Source organism: Procambarus clarkii, chromosome 7, assembly GCF_040958095.1.
Source record: "Procambarus clarkii isolate CNS0578487 chromosome 7, FALCON_Pclarkii_2.0, whole genome shotgun sequence".
NCBI classification, from domain to species: Eukaryota; Metazoa; Arthropoda; class Malacostraca; order Decapoda; family Cambaridae; genus Procambarus; species Procambarus clarkii.
Window position 1 is genome coordinate 37,842,446 of NC_091156.1, and position 14,427 is coordinate 37,856,872.

At 47.5% G+C, this 14,427-nt stretch overlaps 1 protein-coding gene across 3 annotated transcripts in view; it reads left to right on the top strand.

The window, feature by feature from the left end:
* Positions 1-12,577, top strand: part of LOC123761428 (sulfotransferase 1A1-like) — a 30,843-nt gene extending 18,266 nt beyond the window's left edge. For 2 of the 3 annotated variants that reach the window (XM_069314151.1, XM_069314152.1), the window contains exons 7-8: positions 6,307-6,412; positions 11,880-12,577. In XM_069314151.1, coding sequence (XP_069170252.1) covers positions 6,307-6,412; positions 11,880-11,977 — 204 coding nt within the window. In that variant the 3' untranslated portion in view covers positions 11,978-12,577. The remainder of the gene's footprint in view (positions 1-6,306; positions 6,413-11,879) is intronic. The other variant, XM_069314160.1, reaches the window with a different exon arrangement.
* The last annotated feature ends 1,850 nt before the right edge of the window (positions 12,578-14,427 follow it).

The window sequence follows — 14,427 nt, forward strand, 5'->3', positions numbered from 1 at the left end:
TTGTTTCCTTTTTCTCTTTTCGCCCTTCCCTCTCTTTCCCTAGGTGGCAGTTTGCTAAGGCGGACTGGACCCTATTTTCCCTCAGTGCTACTCTCTCTGACCTCTCCCTTCTGCCCCTCTCTCGCGCTCTCCTCCTTTTTCATGACACTGTCTTCGACGCTGCCCTCCGCTCTATTCCTCGCTCTTCCTCTCGGGGTCCACGGAAGTGCGTTCCCTGGTGGAATGCGGACTGTGCTCGGGCTGTCCGCTGTAAGCGTGCAGCCTGGAAGAAGCACCGCCGTAGGCAGACGACCGATTCTTTTCTTTTCTTTCGGAAAGCGAGTGCGGTGGCCCGTAGGGCCATCCGTACGGCTAAACGTGAATGTTGGGCATCTTATGTCTCGACAATTACGTCCGAAACCCCTCTGGCCCAGATCTGGAAGCGTATCCGCAAGATAGCGGGTAAGTTCGTTCCCGATGTTTCACCGGTCCTTCACCTCCATGATACTCTTGTGGCGGACCCGTTGCAGGTCGCTTCCGAACTGGGTTCCCACTTTTCTTCTGTTAGCTCTGGTCTTCATCTTCCCCAATCTTTCCTTCTTCGTAAACCTGTCCTTGAGTCTCGTCCTTTAGATTTCTGCACTCATCTTCAGCTTCCCTATAATGATCCCTTCTCTCTCTCTGAACTTCGTTCTGCCCTGGCCCTCTGCGGTTCTACGGCGGCGGGCTCCGATGGTATTCATTATGAGATGCTTCGCCATCTCCCTCCGAGCACGTCTCAGTATTTACTGAGTCTGTATAATCGGATCTGGGAGTCGTCGTCAGTCCCTGAGGACTGGCTCGATGCCGTTGTCCTCCCTGTTCGCAAACCGGGGTCTCTGGGTACTTCCCCTAAGGACTTTCGCCCTATTGCTCTCACAAGTTGTGTCTGCAAACTCTTTGAACGTATGGTTAACGTTCGTCTGATGTGGTTCCTGGAACACCATCACCTCCTCTCCCCTTCTCAATTTGGTTTCCGCAAGTGCCGCAGCACGACAGATGTCCTGGTGAACTTGGAGGTCTATATACGTACTGCTTTTGCTGCGAAGACCTCCGTTGTTGCCGTCCTTTTTGACCTAGAAAAGGCTTACGACACCACTTGGCGTTATCATATCCTATCTCAACTTCATTCTTTTGGCCTTCGTGGTCATCTCCCTCTCTTTCTCCGCAGCTTCCTCTCTCGTCGTTCCTTTCGGGTGCGCCTTGGTACCGCTCTCTCTCCCTCTTTTCAGCAATACGAAGGTGTGCCCCAGGGTAGTGTTCTGAGCACTACTCTTTTTCTGGTTGCCCTCAATGGTCTTCTTTCCTCTCTTCCTTCTGGTGTCTTCTCCGCTCTCTATGTCGATGATCTTACCCTTTGTTGTCAGGGTGATGATTCGCCTCTCCTTCAACGCCGGCTTCAACTTGCGATTGATGCCGTGTCGTCTTGGGCCACAGGTCATGGCTTCAAGTTCTCTACTTCTAAGACTTGTGCCATGACTTTTACGCGGAAACGGGTTGTTCTTCGTCCCTCTTTGTCACTTTATGGTCATCCCCTTGAATACAAAGATTCCGCGAAGCTTTTGGGGTTATTCCTTGACACTCGTTTGTCTTGGTCTCCCCATATCTCTTACCTCCGTGTTGAGTGCTCTAAGGCCCTTACCCTCCTTCGGGTCTTGTCCCATACTTCTTGGGGGGGCAGATAGGCGCACTCTCCTTGCTTTACATTCCTCTCTCGTCCTGTCTAAGCTCGATTATGGTTGCCCTGCTTACTCGTCTGCTTCTCCTTCTACTCTTCGCCGTCTTGATGCTTTGCACCATACTGGGTTGCGACTCAGTTCTGGTGCCTTTCGTTCGACTCCCGTCCTTAGCTTGTATGTTGACACTGGCTTCCTGTCTCTCCAGGACCGCCGTGATCGCTACTGTCTTCGCTATCTTGCGCGGTCCTTGCAACATCCTTCCTCTCGTCTCTGTCGTGCTTTAACTTTTACCCCTCCTGCGGTTCCTGTTCCTCTTCACCACCTCCCTCTTTCTGTCCGGTTATCTCGCCTGCAGGATTCTCTTTCCGTTCGTATTTCTGATGTTTCTCCTCGTGTTGTTCCTTCTTTGCCCCCGTGGAGGGTCCCTCTTCCGCGGTTTTGTACATCCTTGACTCGTATCACTAAAGCTTTTACCCCTCCTACAGTTCTAAAACGCCTTTTCCTCGAGCACTTTTCTTCTCACTCCCGCTCCGTTTCTGTCTTCACCGATGGGTCTAAGTCAGCGGACGGTGTTGGCTACTCTGTTGTTTTTCCTGATCGCACTTATATGTGTCGCTTGCCTCCGGAGACTAGCATCTTTACAGCGGAACTTTATGCTATTCTCTATGCTCTTCGTCTCCTGCTTTCTCGTTGTCAGTCTTCCTTTGTGGTTGTTGTTGACTCTTGTAGTGCCCTCATGGCTCTCGGGTGCTTTAATCCAGTTCATCCGGTAGTTGTCGAGATCCAGCATTGGCTGTTTCTCGTTCACAGTAAATTTAAGTCGGTTGAGTTTTGTTGGGTTCCCAGCCATATTGGCGTGTCTTTAAATGAGCGTGCGGATGCTGCCGCTAAGGAAGCTGTCCTCTCTTGTCCCATCTCTCGTAAAGGCATTCCGTATTCCGACTTTTACCCGGTTATCCATTCCTCAGTCCTTACCCGTTGGCAGGCTTCTTGGTTGTCTGTTACTGGTAACAAGCTCCGTACTCTTAAATGTTGTTTCCTCGTGGCCGTCCTCCTTCCACCGTAACCGGCGGTGGGAAACAGCTCTAGCGAGGTTGCGTATTGGCCATACTCGCTTAACCCATGGTCACTTGATGGAGCGCCGCCCTGCTCCTTATTGTCCTAGTTGCATTGTCCCTCTTACGGTCGTGCATGTCCTTCTTGAATGTCCTGACTTCCAGGACGAGCGTGTGTCTTGCTTTCCGACCGCCCCTCGCGGTCACCTGTCCCTCGATAGAATTCTTGGTGACTCGGATACTTTTGATATCGTTCGCCTTATGCGTTTTTGTTCTCGTATTGGCATCCTTGGTGATATTTAGCGCCCTCTGATTATTTTGCGTATTTGATGGTGCTACATAGCCTTCCCGGTTTGGTGCCTTCTTTTGATAATTACTTACTTACTTACTTCCTAACATCTCTGACTCATCTGAGTTAAAAGCTTCCATTCATGTTCCCTCGTTCTGTTACTATTCCGTGTGAACATTTCGTCTATGTCCACTCTGTCAATCCCTCAAAGTATTTTATACGTTCCTATCATGTCCCCCCCCCTCTCCCTTCTTTCTAGTGTCGTAAGGCACAGTTCCCTCAGGCGCTCCTCATACCCCATCCCTCGTTGCTCTGGGACGAGTCTCGTTGCAAACCTCTGACCCTTTTCCAGTTTCATTATATGCTTCTTCAGATGGGGACTCCATGATGAGGCAGCATACTCTAAGACTGGCCTCACGTAGGCAGTGTAAAGTGCCCTAAATGCCTCCTTACTTAGGTTTCTGAATGATGTTCTAACTTTTGTCAGTGTAGAGTACGCTGCTGTCGTTATCCTATTTATGTGCCTCAGGAGATTAGGTGTATGTCCACACCCAGGTCTCTTTTTGCGCGTCGTCACAGTTAGGCTGTTCCCCTTCATTGTGTAATGTCCCTTTGGTCTCGTATCTCCTAGTCCCATTTCCATAACTTTACATTTGCTCGTGTTGAATTCCAGTAGCCATTTCTCTGACCATCTCTGCAACCTGTTCAGGTCCTCTTGGAGGATCCTGCAATCCTCACCTGTCACAACTCTTCTCATCAACTTTGCGTCATCCGCAAACATCGACATGTAGGACTCTACGCCTGTAAACATGTCGTTAACATATACAAGAAATAGAATTGGTCCCAGCACCGATCCTTGTGGTACTCCACTTTTTGCTGTTCGCCAGACCGACTTCTCGCCCCTTACCGTAACTCTTTGGTTCCTTCCTGTTAGGTAGTTCTTTATCCATGCTAGGACCCTTCCCCCCACCCCAGCCTGCCTCTCGTGCTTGAACAGCAGTCTCATGTGCAGTACTGTATCAAAGGCTTTTTGGCAGTCCAGAAATATGCAGTCTGCCCAACCATCTGTCCTGTCTTATCCTCTTTTACTTTATCATAGAATTCCAGAAGGTTTGTTAGGCACGATTTCCCTGTCCAGAACCCATGTTGATGTTCACAAACCTAATGTTCTCCAGGTGTGCAACCAGTCATAGCCTAATTATTCTTAACAGTATTTTACAGGGGAGGCTTGTCAGTGATATAGGTCTATAGTTAAGTGCCTCCTCCCTATCGCATTTCTTGAAGATCGGCACGACATTTGCTTTCTTCCAGCAACTGGGCAATTCTCCCGACATAAGTGACTCATTAAAGATCATTGCCAGAGGCACGCCGAGAGCCTGCGCTGCTTCTTTTAGTATCCACGGTGATATTTTGTCTGGTTCAACTGCTTTATTTGCATCTAGAGTTGTCAACTGTTTCATTACCTCCTCTGTTGTCACCTCCTATATCTGATCGTCTTTCATCTAGGGTAACCCCTTCCAACAATGGGAGCTGCTCAGGCACGGTAGTGAACACTCCATGGAAACTGGCATTCAGTGCCTCGCAGATTTCCTTGTCACTTTCAGTATATGCCCCCTCTGTCTTCCTTAGTCTTGTCACTTGGTCGGTCAGACAGTTCTTCTTATGACTGTGTAGTAACTTAGGTTGTTTTTTCGCTTTGATTGCAATATCGTTCTCATGGTCCCTTTCCGATGTTCTTCTTACATTAATGTAATCGTTCCTAGCTCTGCATCTGATCCTGTTGTCCTCTGTCCTTTGTCTTCTGTACTTCCTCCACTCCCAGCTGCTGGCCATTTTTGCTTCCTGACACTGTCTATTAAACCATGGGTTATTATATTCCTTCTTATTTTTTACCTTTACTCTTGGTATAAATCTCTCTTCGGCCTCCTGTCCTTTCTGTATGACTAGGTCCATCATATCTTGGACTGTTTTTCCTCAAATTTCTTCCTCCCACTGCACTTCACCCAGATAGTCCCTTATCCTCTTAGTCCCCTTTCCTGTAGTCGGCTCTCCTTTCCCAGATCTCTTGTCCCATGGTCATCAGTTTGAATTCCATCATGTAGTCAAAGACTAGGACACAATGGTCACTGGCCCCTAGAGGTATTTCATGCTCTAAATTCTCCCTCTAATACGTTCTGGGTGAAAATCAGGTCTAATAGGCTCGGTGCATCTCCTCCTTTCCCTTGTCTTCCTTCACATGTTGTTAGGAAATTCCTGTCTATAACATCTACTAATTTTGCTCCCCACGTTCTGTCCCCCTCGATGGGGATTCCTTGATTCCCAATTTATCTGATTTAGGTCCCCCATGATCAGCAGCTTCGCTCTCATTCTGTGGGCTAGTGTTGCTGCCTTCTGCAGTCCATCTATACATTCATACGTGTGTTGTGTGTGTTTATTTTTTTTTGTCAGTTGCAGCAGTTAACCTAGCAGTAAATAGTACCTGGGAGTTAAACAGGGCATGAGGGAGAAAAACTCTGCCCATTTGTTTTTGCCATCGCCGGGGATCAATCCCAGTTCCCTAAGATAATCCCAAGTGCTGTCCACTTCGTGTCTTGCCCCATGGGGAAAGGGGGACGGGGTTGTCATTATGTATTCACCTAGTTGTATTCACCTACTTGTGCTTGGGAGCGGGGGGAGGGGGGTTCAGCCCTCCTTAAGAGCCCTGCTCTTTTGGCCCCTCCTTTAAACTGTCACAAATAAACTTGTTTTTTTTTTTCTCACACCACACAGAGGAAGCACCTCGTAGCACCTGTCTAACTCCCAGGTACCTATTTACTGCTAGATAACATGAGCATTGGGGTGAAGGCTCGATCATTGGGGCTGGGCTCGATCACGCATCCAGCCTGCTGTCCAGTCAGCCACTGACCCCACACACCATTTTGTGTGTAGGGGGGGGGGGATGTCTAGGAATTCACCTAGTTGTGCTTGCAGGGGTTAAGCTCTGCTCTTTCGGCCTGCCTCTCAACTGTCGATAAACTGTTTCTGCTACTATTATTTTTTTTCCACACACCACCAGGAAGCGGCCAGTGACAGCTAACTAACTCCCAGGTACCTATTTACTGTTTGGTAACGGGCATAGGGTGGAAAAACTCTGCCCCTAGTTTCTCTCTCTCTCTCTCTCTCTCTCTCTCTCTCTCTCTCTCTCTCGCGCGCACACGCACACGCACACACGTGTACGTGTGAGAGAGAAACCTGTTGTGGTCATAATATTGGTTCCTTTCGCCAGGTTGCCGAACACTGTTCTTTCTCCTCGATGAAAGCTCGAAGTGAAAAAGATGCTGCAAATTATCACCAAGGTGCCCAGAAGAACGAAGGAGACTTCTTCAGGAAAGGTGTGTGGAAATAGTTAAGATTCTAATTGGCAAGTCATCTGTAATACTGAAGCATTGTTGCTGGCGCTTTTGAATTCTGTGAACGTTTTGGCTTGTCCGGGTCAAGTGCAGTTCTCTTCCTTAAAGAACCATATTAAGAAATAATCCAAGTGACTGGATGTTTTAGTTGTTTCGCACTTTAATCATTGAGAACTGACAGCCATCAGGATATTTCTAATGCTTCATGTGATAATACCATGACTAATTCCACCAGTGAGTGAGTGACATTTCTTTCTCAAGGAAAGAACGCAAATTAACTTAAAATGTTTTAGGCTCTGCTCTGTACCCTGGTGAACCTCAACCTTTATAACTACTAGTTAAGTGAGAGCAACAGGTACTGTTGTAGAGGTTTTTGCTATTGGCAACTGATTGAGCGTTTCAGCGGAGCTGTGGTTAAGATGACCTACGTGAGGAATATTTGGTAGTTATAATTTCATTGCGTAACACTAGGCTATGCTAGTCAGTCTGTCGGTGCGGGCTGATGTCCATCGCTCTCCTAACGGCCGGCATGTGTGCTCTCGTTCAGTTTCTGTTGAGATGCTGGAATCAGTTGCCCAGTACGTAGTTGCTGGGACACCGGTCTCTCTCTCAGAAGCGTAAGCCTGGCTCCTCCTCCCCTGCGCGTAAGAAGGCTTTGATTTCTTCCTCGGCCCCTACTTCTTACTCTATCGCTCCTTCCCCTGCTATGGAGGTTTCTTTGGCCCCCGCTTCCCTCTCGGTTGCTGCCCTTGCTGAGGTGCGCTCCCCTCTTTCTACTCCCCATTTGACTGCTCCTGTCGGTTACATCCTCCATCCTCTTTCTCCTCCTCAGGATCCCGCCCTTACACCTCTGATCTGTTATCTCGCTTCCTTCCCTCCGTCTTTGCTCAATTTATCCATGCCCCCTAACCCTGATTTTGCTGACCCTGATCCTGATCTTTAATGTGATGTGTTCCTCTTTCACCGTTTTCTTGTTCTGTTGTTGCCCTTTCTCTTCTCGTCAATGTTTATTCTTCAATGGAATGTTCGGGGTTAATACGCCAATTTCCTTTAACTTTAAATTCTGATTTCGCGGTTTTCGCTTGTCAGTCTCCACGAGCTGATGCTTGGTGCTCGTCCTGGTTGCTTTCGTGGCTATTCCTTTCTCTCCCCTTCCCCCCCCCCCCCCCCCAGTTGCTGGGACTCCTAACTCTTCTGCTCTTGATTCGTTCTGATGTTCCCTTTGTCCCCTTACTTTTTCCTTTGCCTCTCTATTGTTCTGCTGCTCGTATCTTTGTGGGGAAATGGTGCACCGTTTGTTACATTTATCTCCCCCCCCCCCCACCCAGAGTGTCCCGCTTTTATTTCCTGATCTGTACCTACAGAACTCCTTGTAGGAGTGATTTCCTGCTGGGTGATTTCAATTATCATTCCCTTTGGGGTGATGTTCTTTCGAACACCCGAGGTCGTCTTCTTGAGCAGTTTATCCTCTCTTCTTCCCTGTCTCTTCTGAATTCTGGTGAGCCCACGCATTTTAACTCTGACTCGCACCCTTTCCTGTCTTTATCTTTCTTTTTGCTCTTCTCTTTACTTAGATTTCATGTGGCAGGTTCTTGAAGACCTCCATGGCAGTGACCATTTCACCATCCTTACCTTTTCACCCTCTCCTTCCATAGGTGGCAGTTTGTTAAAGTGGACTAGAACCTTTTTACCCTCGGTGCTACTCTCTCTAACATCTCCCTTCTACCTCTCCCTCACTCTCTACTTTTTTCATGACGCTGTCTTTAACGCTGCCCTCAGCTCTTCCTCTCGGGTCAACGGAAGTGCATTCCCTGGTGGAATGCAGACTATTCGGGCTGTCCGCTGTTAGCGTGCAGCCTGAAAGAGACCCCGCTGTCGGCAGACAGTCGATTCTTTTTTTTGCTTTAGAAAGGTGTGTGGTGACCCGTAGGGCCATCCATACGGCTAAACGTGAATGTTGGGGCATCTTATGTCTCTACCGTTAAGTCCGAAACTCCCCTACCACAGATGCTTCGCCATCTCCCTCCGTGCACATCGTGGTATGTACAGAGTCTGTATAATCGGATCTGGGAGTCATGGTCAGTCCCCGAGGACTGGCTCGATGCCGTTGTCCTCCCTGTTCGAAAACCAGGATCTCTGGGAACATCCCCTAAGGACTTTCGCCCTATTGTCCTCACAAGTTGTCTGCAAACTTTGAACGTATGGTTAACGTTCGTCTGATGTGGTTCCTGGAACACAATTGCCGCCGCCTCCTTCTCAATTTGATTTCCGCAAGTGCCGGAGCACAACAGATGTCCTGATGAACTTGGTCTGTATTCGTACTGATTTTGCTGCGAAGAACTCCGTTGTTGCCGTCCTTTTTTACCTGGAAAAGGCTTACGACACCACTTAGCGGTATCATATTCTGTCCCAGCCTCATTCTTTTGGCCTTCGTGGTGATCTCCCTCTTTCTCTGCAGCTTCCTCTCTCGTAGTTCTTTTCGGGTGAGGCTTGGTATCACTCTTTCTGCCTCTTTTCAGCAATACAAAGGTGTGAAGTGTTTTGAGCACTACTCTTTCTGGTTGCCCTCAATGGTCCTTCCTCTCTTCCTTCAGGTGTCTTCTCCGCTCTGTCGATGATTTTACCCTTTGTCAGGGTGGTGATTCGCCTCTCCTTCAACGCCGACTTCAACTTGAGATTGATGCCGTGTCGTCTTGGGCCACCGATTATTGCTTAAAGTTCTCTACTACTAAGACTTGTGCCATGACTTTTACTCGGAAACAGATCTTTCTTCGTCCCTCTTGTCACTTTATGGTCATCCCCTCGAGTACAAAGATTCTGCAAAGCTTTTGAGGTTATTCCTTGACACTCGTTTGTCTTGGTCTCCCCATATCTCTTACCTCCGTGTTGAGTGCTCTAAGGCCCTTACCCTCCTTCGGGTCTTGTCCCATACTTCTTGGGGGAGTGGATAGGCGCACTCTCCTTGCTTTACATTCCTCTCTCGTCCTGTCTAAGCTCGATTATGGTTACCTTGCTTACTCGTCTGCTTCTCCTTCTACTCTTTGCCGTCTTGATGCTTTGCACCATACTGGGTTGCACCTCAGTTCTGTTCCCTTCCGTTAGACTCCTATCCTCAGCTTGTATGTTGGCACTGGCTTCCTATTTCTCCAGGACCGCCGTGATCGCAACTGTCTTCGCTATCTTGCGGGTCCTTGCAACATCCTTCCTCTCGTCTCTGTCGTGCTTTAGCTTTTACCCCTCCTGCGGTTCTTATTCCTCTTAAACACCTTCCTCGTTCTCTAGTAATCTCGCTTACAGAATTCTTTCCCCGTTCCTATTTCTAATATTTCTCCTCGTGTTCCTTCTTTGGCCCCCGTGGAGAGTCCCCCTTCCGCAGTTTTGTACATCGTTGACACGCATCACTAAAGATCTTGCCCCTCCTACGGTTCTAAAAAGCCTTTTCCTTGAGCACTTTTCTTCTCACTAGCACTGTTTCAGTCTTCACCGATGGGTCTAAATCTGAGGACGGTTTTGGCTACTGTTGTTTTTCCTGATCACACTTGTGTCGCTTACCTCCGGAGACTAGCATCTTCACAGCGGAGCTTTATGCTATGCTCTTCGTCTCCTTCTCTCTCGATGATAATCTTCCTTTGTAGTTGACTCTCGTAGTGCCCTCATGGCTCTCGGGTCTTTTAATCCGGTTCATGCAGTGGTTGTCGATATCCAGCATTGGCTGTTTCTTGTCCACGGTAAATTTAAGTCGGTTGAGTTTTGTTGGGTTCCCAGCCATATTGGTGTCTTTCAATGTGTGCGGATGCTGCCTTCAGGCTAGATGTCTGCTAGTGTGCCATCTCTCGTAAAGGTATTCCTTATTCTGATTTTTACATGGTTATCCATTCCTCCATCCTTGCCCGTTGGCAGGCTTGTTGGTCGTATGTTACTGGTAACAAACTACGTTGTCTTGAAAGTAGTCTTCGTGGCCGTCCTCTTACCACCGTAATGGGGAAACAGCTCTGAAGTTGCGTATTGGTCATACTTGCTTAACTCGTGGTCACTTGGAGCACCGCCCTGCTCCTTACTGTCCTAATTGGAATGTGTCTTATGGTCGTGCATATCTTTGTTGAATGTCCTGACTTCCGGGACGAGCGTGTCTTGTTTCCCGAAAGTCTTCCCCCCCCCCCCCCCCCCCCCCAATCCCTCCCTTCCCACGGTCGCTTCTCTCGATCGTATTCTTGGTGACTTGGATACTTTTGATATCGGTCGCCTTGTGTGTTTCTCCTGTTGGCATCCTTGGTGATATTTAGTGCCCCCTGATTATCCCGCTTATTTGATGGTGCTACATAGCCTTCCTGGCTTGGTGCCTTCTTTTTGATAATTGCTTGCTTGCTTGCTTCGTTGTAGCTGTGATACCCCGTATTCCCAACCCTACTTGCTAGTTCTCTATTGTTTTTTTTTCATCGGCCCTTTCTCTCTCGAAGAGTGTGTCAAACTTGCTTGGCGTTAGTCTTCCAACCGATCATAGCGACTATGTTCGGAAAGTTTGATTGGCCACCTTACTGGGTACAATAAGGCAGCTTTCAGTGTAGCAATTGTATACAAAGGTAGTTGTGTGGCGTTTTGATGCCTCTGGCGAGATGTTATTCAATATTTCAGATGTGTGGCTTTGTAAATAGTTCAATTCGTGTCGAGCACTTTAACTTCTGTCGGGTGGTTTGGTTAAGATAGCCGAATGCGTGTCCTATAAATGTAAACAAGCTTTGTATTAATGCTGACTTTGCTAATATGTTGATAATATTTGGGCTTGGTCTTAAGATCCTATGTGTTTGGTCTTTGATGTTTTAAACGTTTTCAGTCTCGGCTGGCACCTTTTCAATCGGGAACTCCTCCCTCGAGTCCTGGGTTTACAGCATCTTGTCTCGCAGGTCTCGATCTTCACCCCCTTCCCTTTCGACGGTTTCATTTAGCCAAAAGACTGGTTCATATCATGAGTGCTGTTGTGAGTATACAGTGGAACTAGAGCCCACCCAGACTTTGATAATATAAACATCGTTTTTCAAGGTTGCCTTGGAATCTTCCCTCATCCGGAGTTATAATTGTTAAATACGGTGTCATGTCGATTGTGACAGTGACTCGTCGCCTGCTTATGGTGTCATTGGGGGCGGCCTGTGAGAAGGTGCGCTTTTCCAACAGCATGTGGTTTGTTGACGGGATCCAAACAGCTGCTTTTGTTAGTCTTTTCTCAATATTAAAGGTACTTGGCTTTGCTTCACAAATGGTTTTATCGCCTTGGATTTAGAATGCTTTGCAAGCTTTAGCACACAAAGGGACAGGTAGTTTGGTAGGTGTGGTCAGACCCCATGCATGGGAACAACTTGGTCAATCGAGGAATGGTTAGTAAAATGCTTGACAAGTTGGAAAAAGCAAATTGTGCATAATTCACTAACTTTTTCTCTGAATTATGTTTTCCCAGGTGAAATTGGAGACTGGAAGAACCACTTTTCGCCAGAGCTCGAGCAAGAGATGAATCAGTGGATCGAGAAGAATTGTGGAAACAGAATTTTCAAATGATACTCTGCACATGGCACCGAAAAACTTGTTAACGATGTAGTTTTAATGGCTGATAATTTGTTTATAGGCAAATGTTTTGAAATAATTTCTAATGCCTTCAATAACTTTAATATACTCGTGGGTGTAATAAGTTTTGTACAGTAAACATAATTTATTGAAATTCACCAACTGAACTTTGCTCTTAAAATTCGGTTCAGTAATACTTTCATCATAATTCCATTGCTCTAACATGCAGTTGAATAATTGAATTGGATTCAACAGAGCAAGCATACTTCTAAAGTAGTTTTCAAATAAGTGTTGGGCATTAAACTACTTTAATAGCAAAGTTTTTAAATATAGTCGGATTAATTTCAAGTTTAAGAAAATCCGTTTTGCTATGTTTTCTGCCTTGGCTGAGGCCGTGACTCCTGCCCACACCCAGAAGGTTACACATGAAGGCAATACAAACGACCATGTATAATGTAGTTACTAGTGCCTTTCGTTATTCGGGTACGGATTGTGCAAAATTCCCCCCTGGCGGGTAAATAGTTATGCAATGAATAACTTCATTATCCATTTGTATGTTAAATTTGTTTAGTAGAAATTAAAAAAAATCTTTTATTCCTGTTTTTCTTACCTCTATACATAGCCTTCCCGGTTTGGTGCCTTTTGATAATTACTCACTTTCTTACCTCTACTAGATTTATTATTGCTTAAGGTTTTGACCCAATTTTTTTATAAGGCTGCCAAAATGTGGTGTAATGAAGAGTAAGAGGTGGAACTGTGTATGGCTGTTGCTCAGGATTGTAAAGTTTAATGTTGATTTGTCCTTGACTGCTCCTCTCCGTTGTCTCCTCCTCTTCCTCCTCCTCCTCCTCCGGACCCCGCCCGCCCACCTCTGATCTGTTCTCCCGTTTCCTTCCCTCCGTCTTTGCTCAGTTTACCCATGCCCCCTAACCCTGACTTTGCTGACCCTGATCCCGACCCTGATATTCTTTAACGTGCTCTGTTGCTCTTTCGCCTTGGTTTCTTCCTTGTTCTCTGTTTTTGGCCTTTCTCTTCTCGTCGTTGTCCATTCTTCAATGGAACGTTCGAGGTTATTACGCCAATTTCCTCGAACTCCAACTCCAACTTCTAATTTCGCGGTTTTCGCCCCTTTGTGTCTGTCTCCAGGAGCCAATGCTTGGTGCTCGTCCTGGTCGTTTTCGTGGCTATTCCTTTCTCTCTTCCCCCCCCCCCCCCAGCCATTGCTGGGGCTTCTAATTCTTCTGCTCTCTTGATTCGTGCTGATGTTCCCTTTGTTCCTTTACTTTTTCCTTCGCCTCTCCATTGTTCTGCTGCTCGTATCTTTGTGGGGAAATGGTACAGTTTGTTCCATTTATCTCCCCCCGAGTGTCCCGCTCTCTTCCTGATTTGAAACGCCACCTTGACTCCATGCCGGAGCCTGTGCTCCTGCTGGGTGACTTCAATTGTCGTCATTCGATTTGGGGTGACGTTCTGACGAATACCCGGGGTCGCCTCCTTGAGCCGTTTCTCCTCTCTTCTTCCCTGTCTCTTCTCAATTCTGGTGAGCCCACTCATTTGGACTCGCGGACTCGCACCCTTTCTTGTCTTGATCTTTCTCTCTGCTCTTCTTCTCTTTACTTAGATTTCACGTGGCGGGTTCTTGATGACCTCCATGGAAGTGATCATTTCCCCATCCTTGTTTCCTTTTCCTCTTTTCGCCCTTCCCTCTCTTTCCCTAGGTGGCAGTTTGCTAAGGCAGACTGGACCCTATTTACCCTCAGTGCTGCTCTCTCTTACCTCTCCCTTCTGCCTCTCTCTCACGCTCTCCTCCTTTTTCATGACACTGTCTTCAACGCTGCCCTCCGCTCTATTCCTCGCTCTTCCTCTCGGGGTCCACGGAAGTGCCCTCCCTGGTGGAATGCGGACTGTGCTCGGGCTGTCCGCTGTAAGCGTGCAGCCTGGAAGAGGCACCGCCGTAGGCAGACGACCGATTCTTTTCTTTTCTTTCGAAAAGCGAGTGCTGTGGCCCGTAGGGCCATCCGTACGGCTAAACGTGAATGTTGGGCATTTTAAGTCTCGACAATTACGTCCGACACCCCTCTGGCCCAGATCTGGAAGTGTATCCGCAAGATAGCGGGTAAGTTCGTTCCCGATGTTTCACCGGTCCTTCACCTCCATGATACTCTTGTAGCGGACCCGTTGCAGGTCGCTTCCGAACTGGGTTCCCATTTTTCTTCTGTTAGCTCTGGTCTTCATCTTCCCCAATCTTTCCTTCTTCGTAAACCTGTCCTCGAGTCTCGTCCTTTAGATTTCTGCACTCATCTTCAGCTTCCCTATAATGATCCCTTCTCTCTCTCTGAACTTCGTTCTGCCCTGGCCCTCTGCGGTTCTACGGCGGCGGGCTCCGATGGTATTCATTATGAGATGCTTCGCCATCTCCCTCCGGGCACGTCTCGGTATTTACT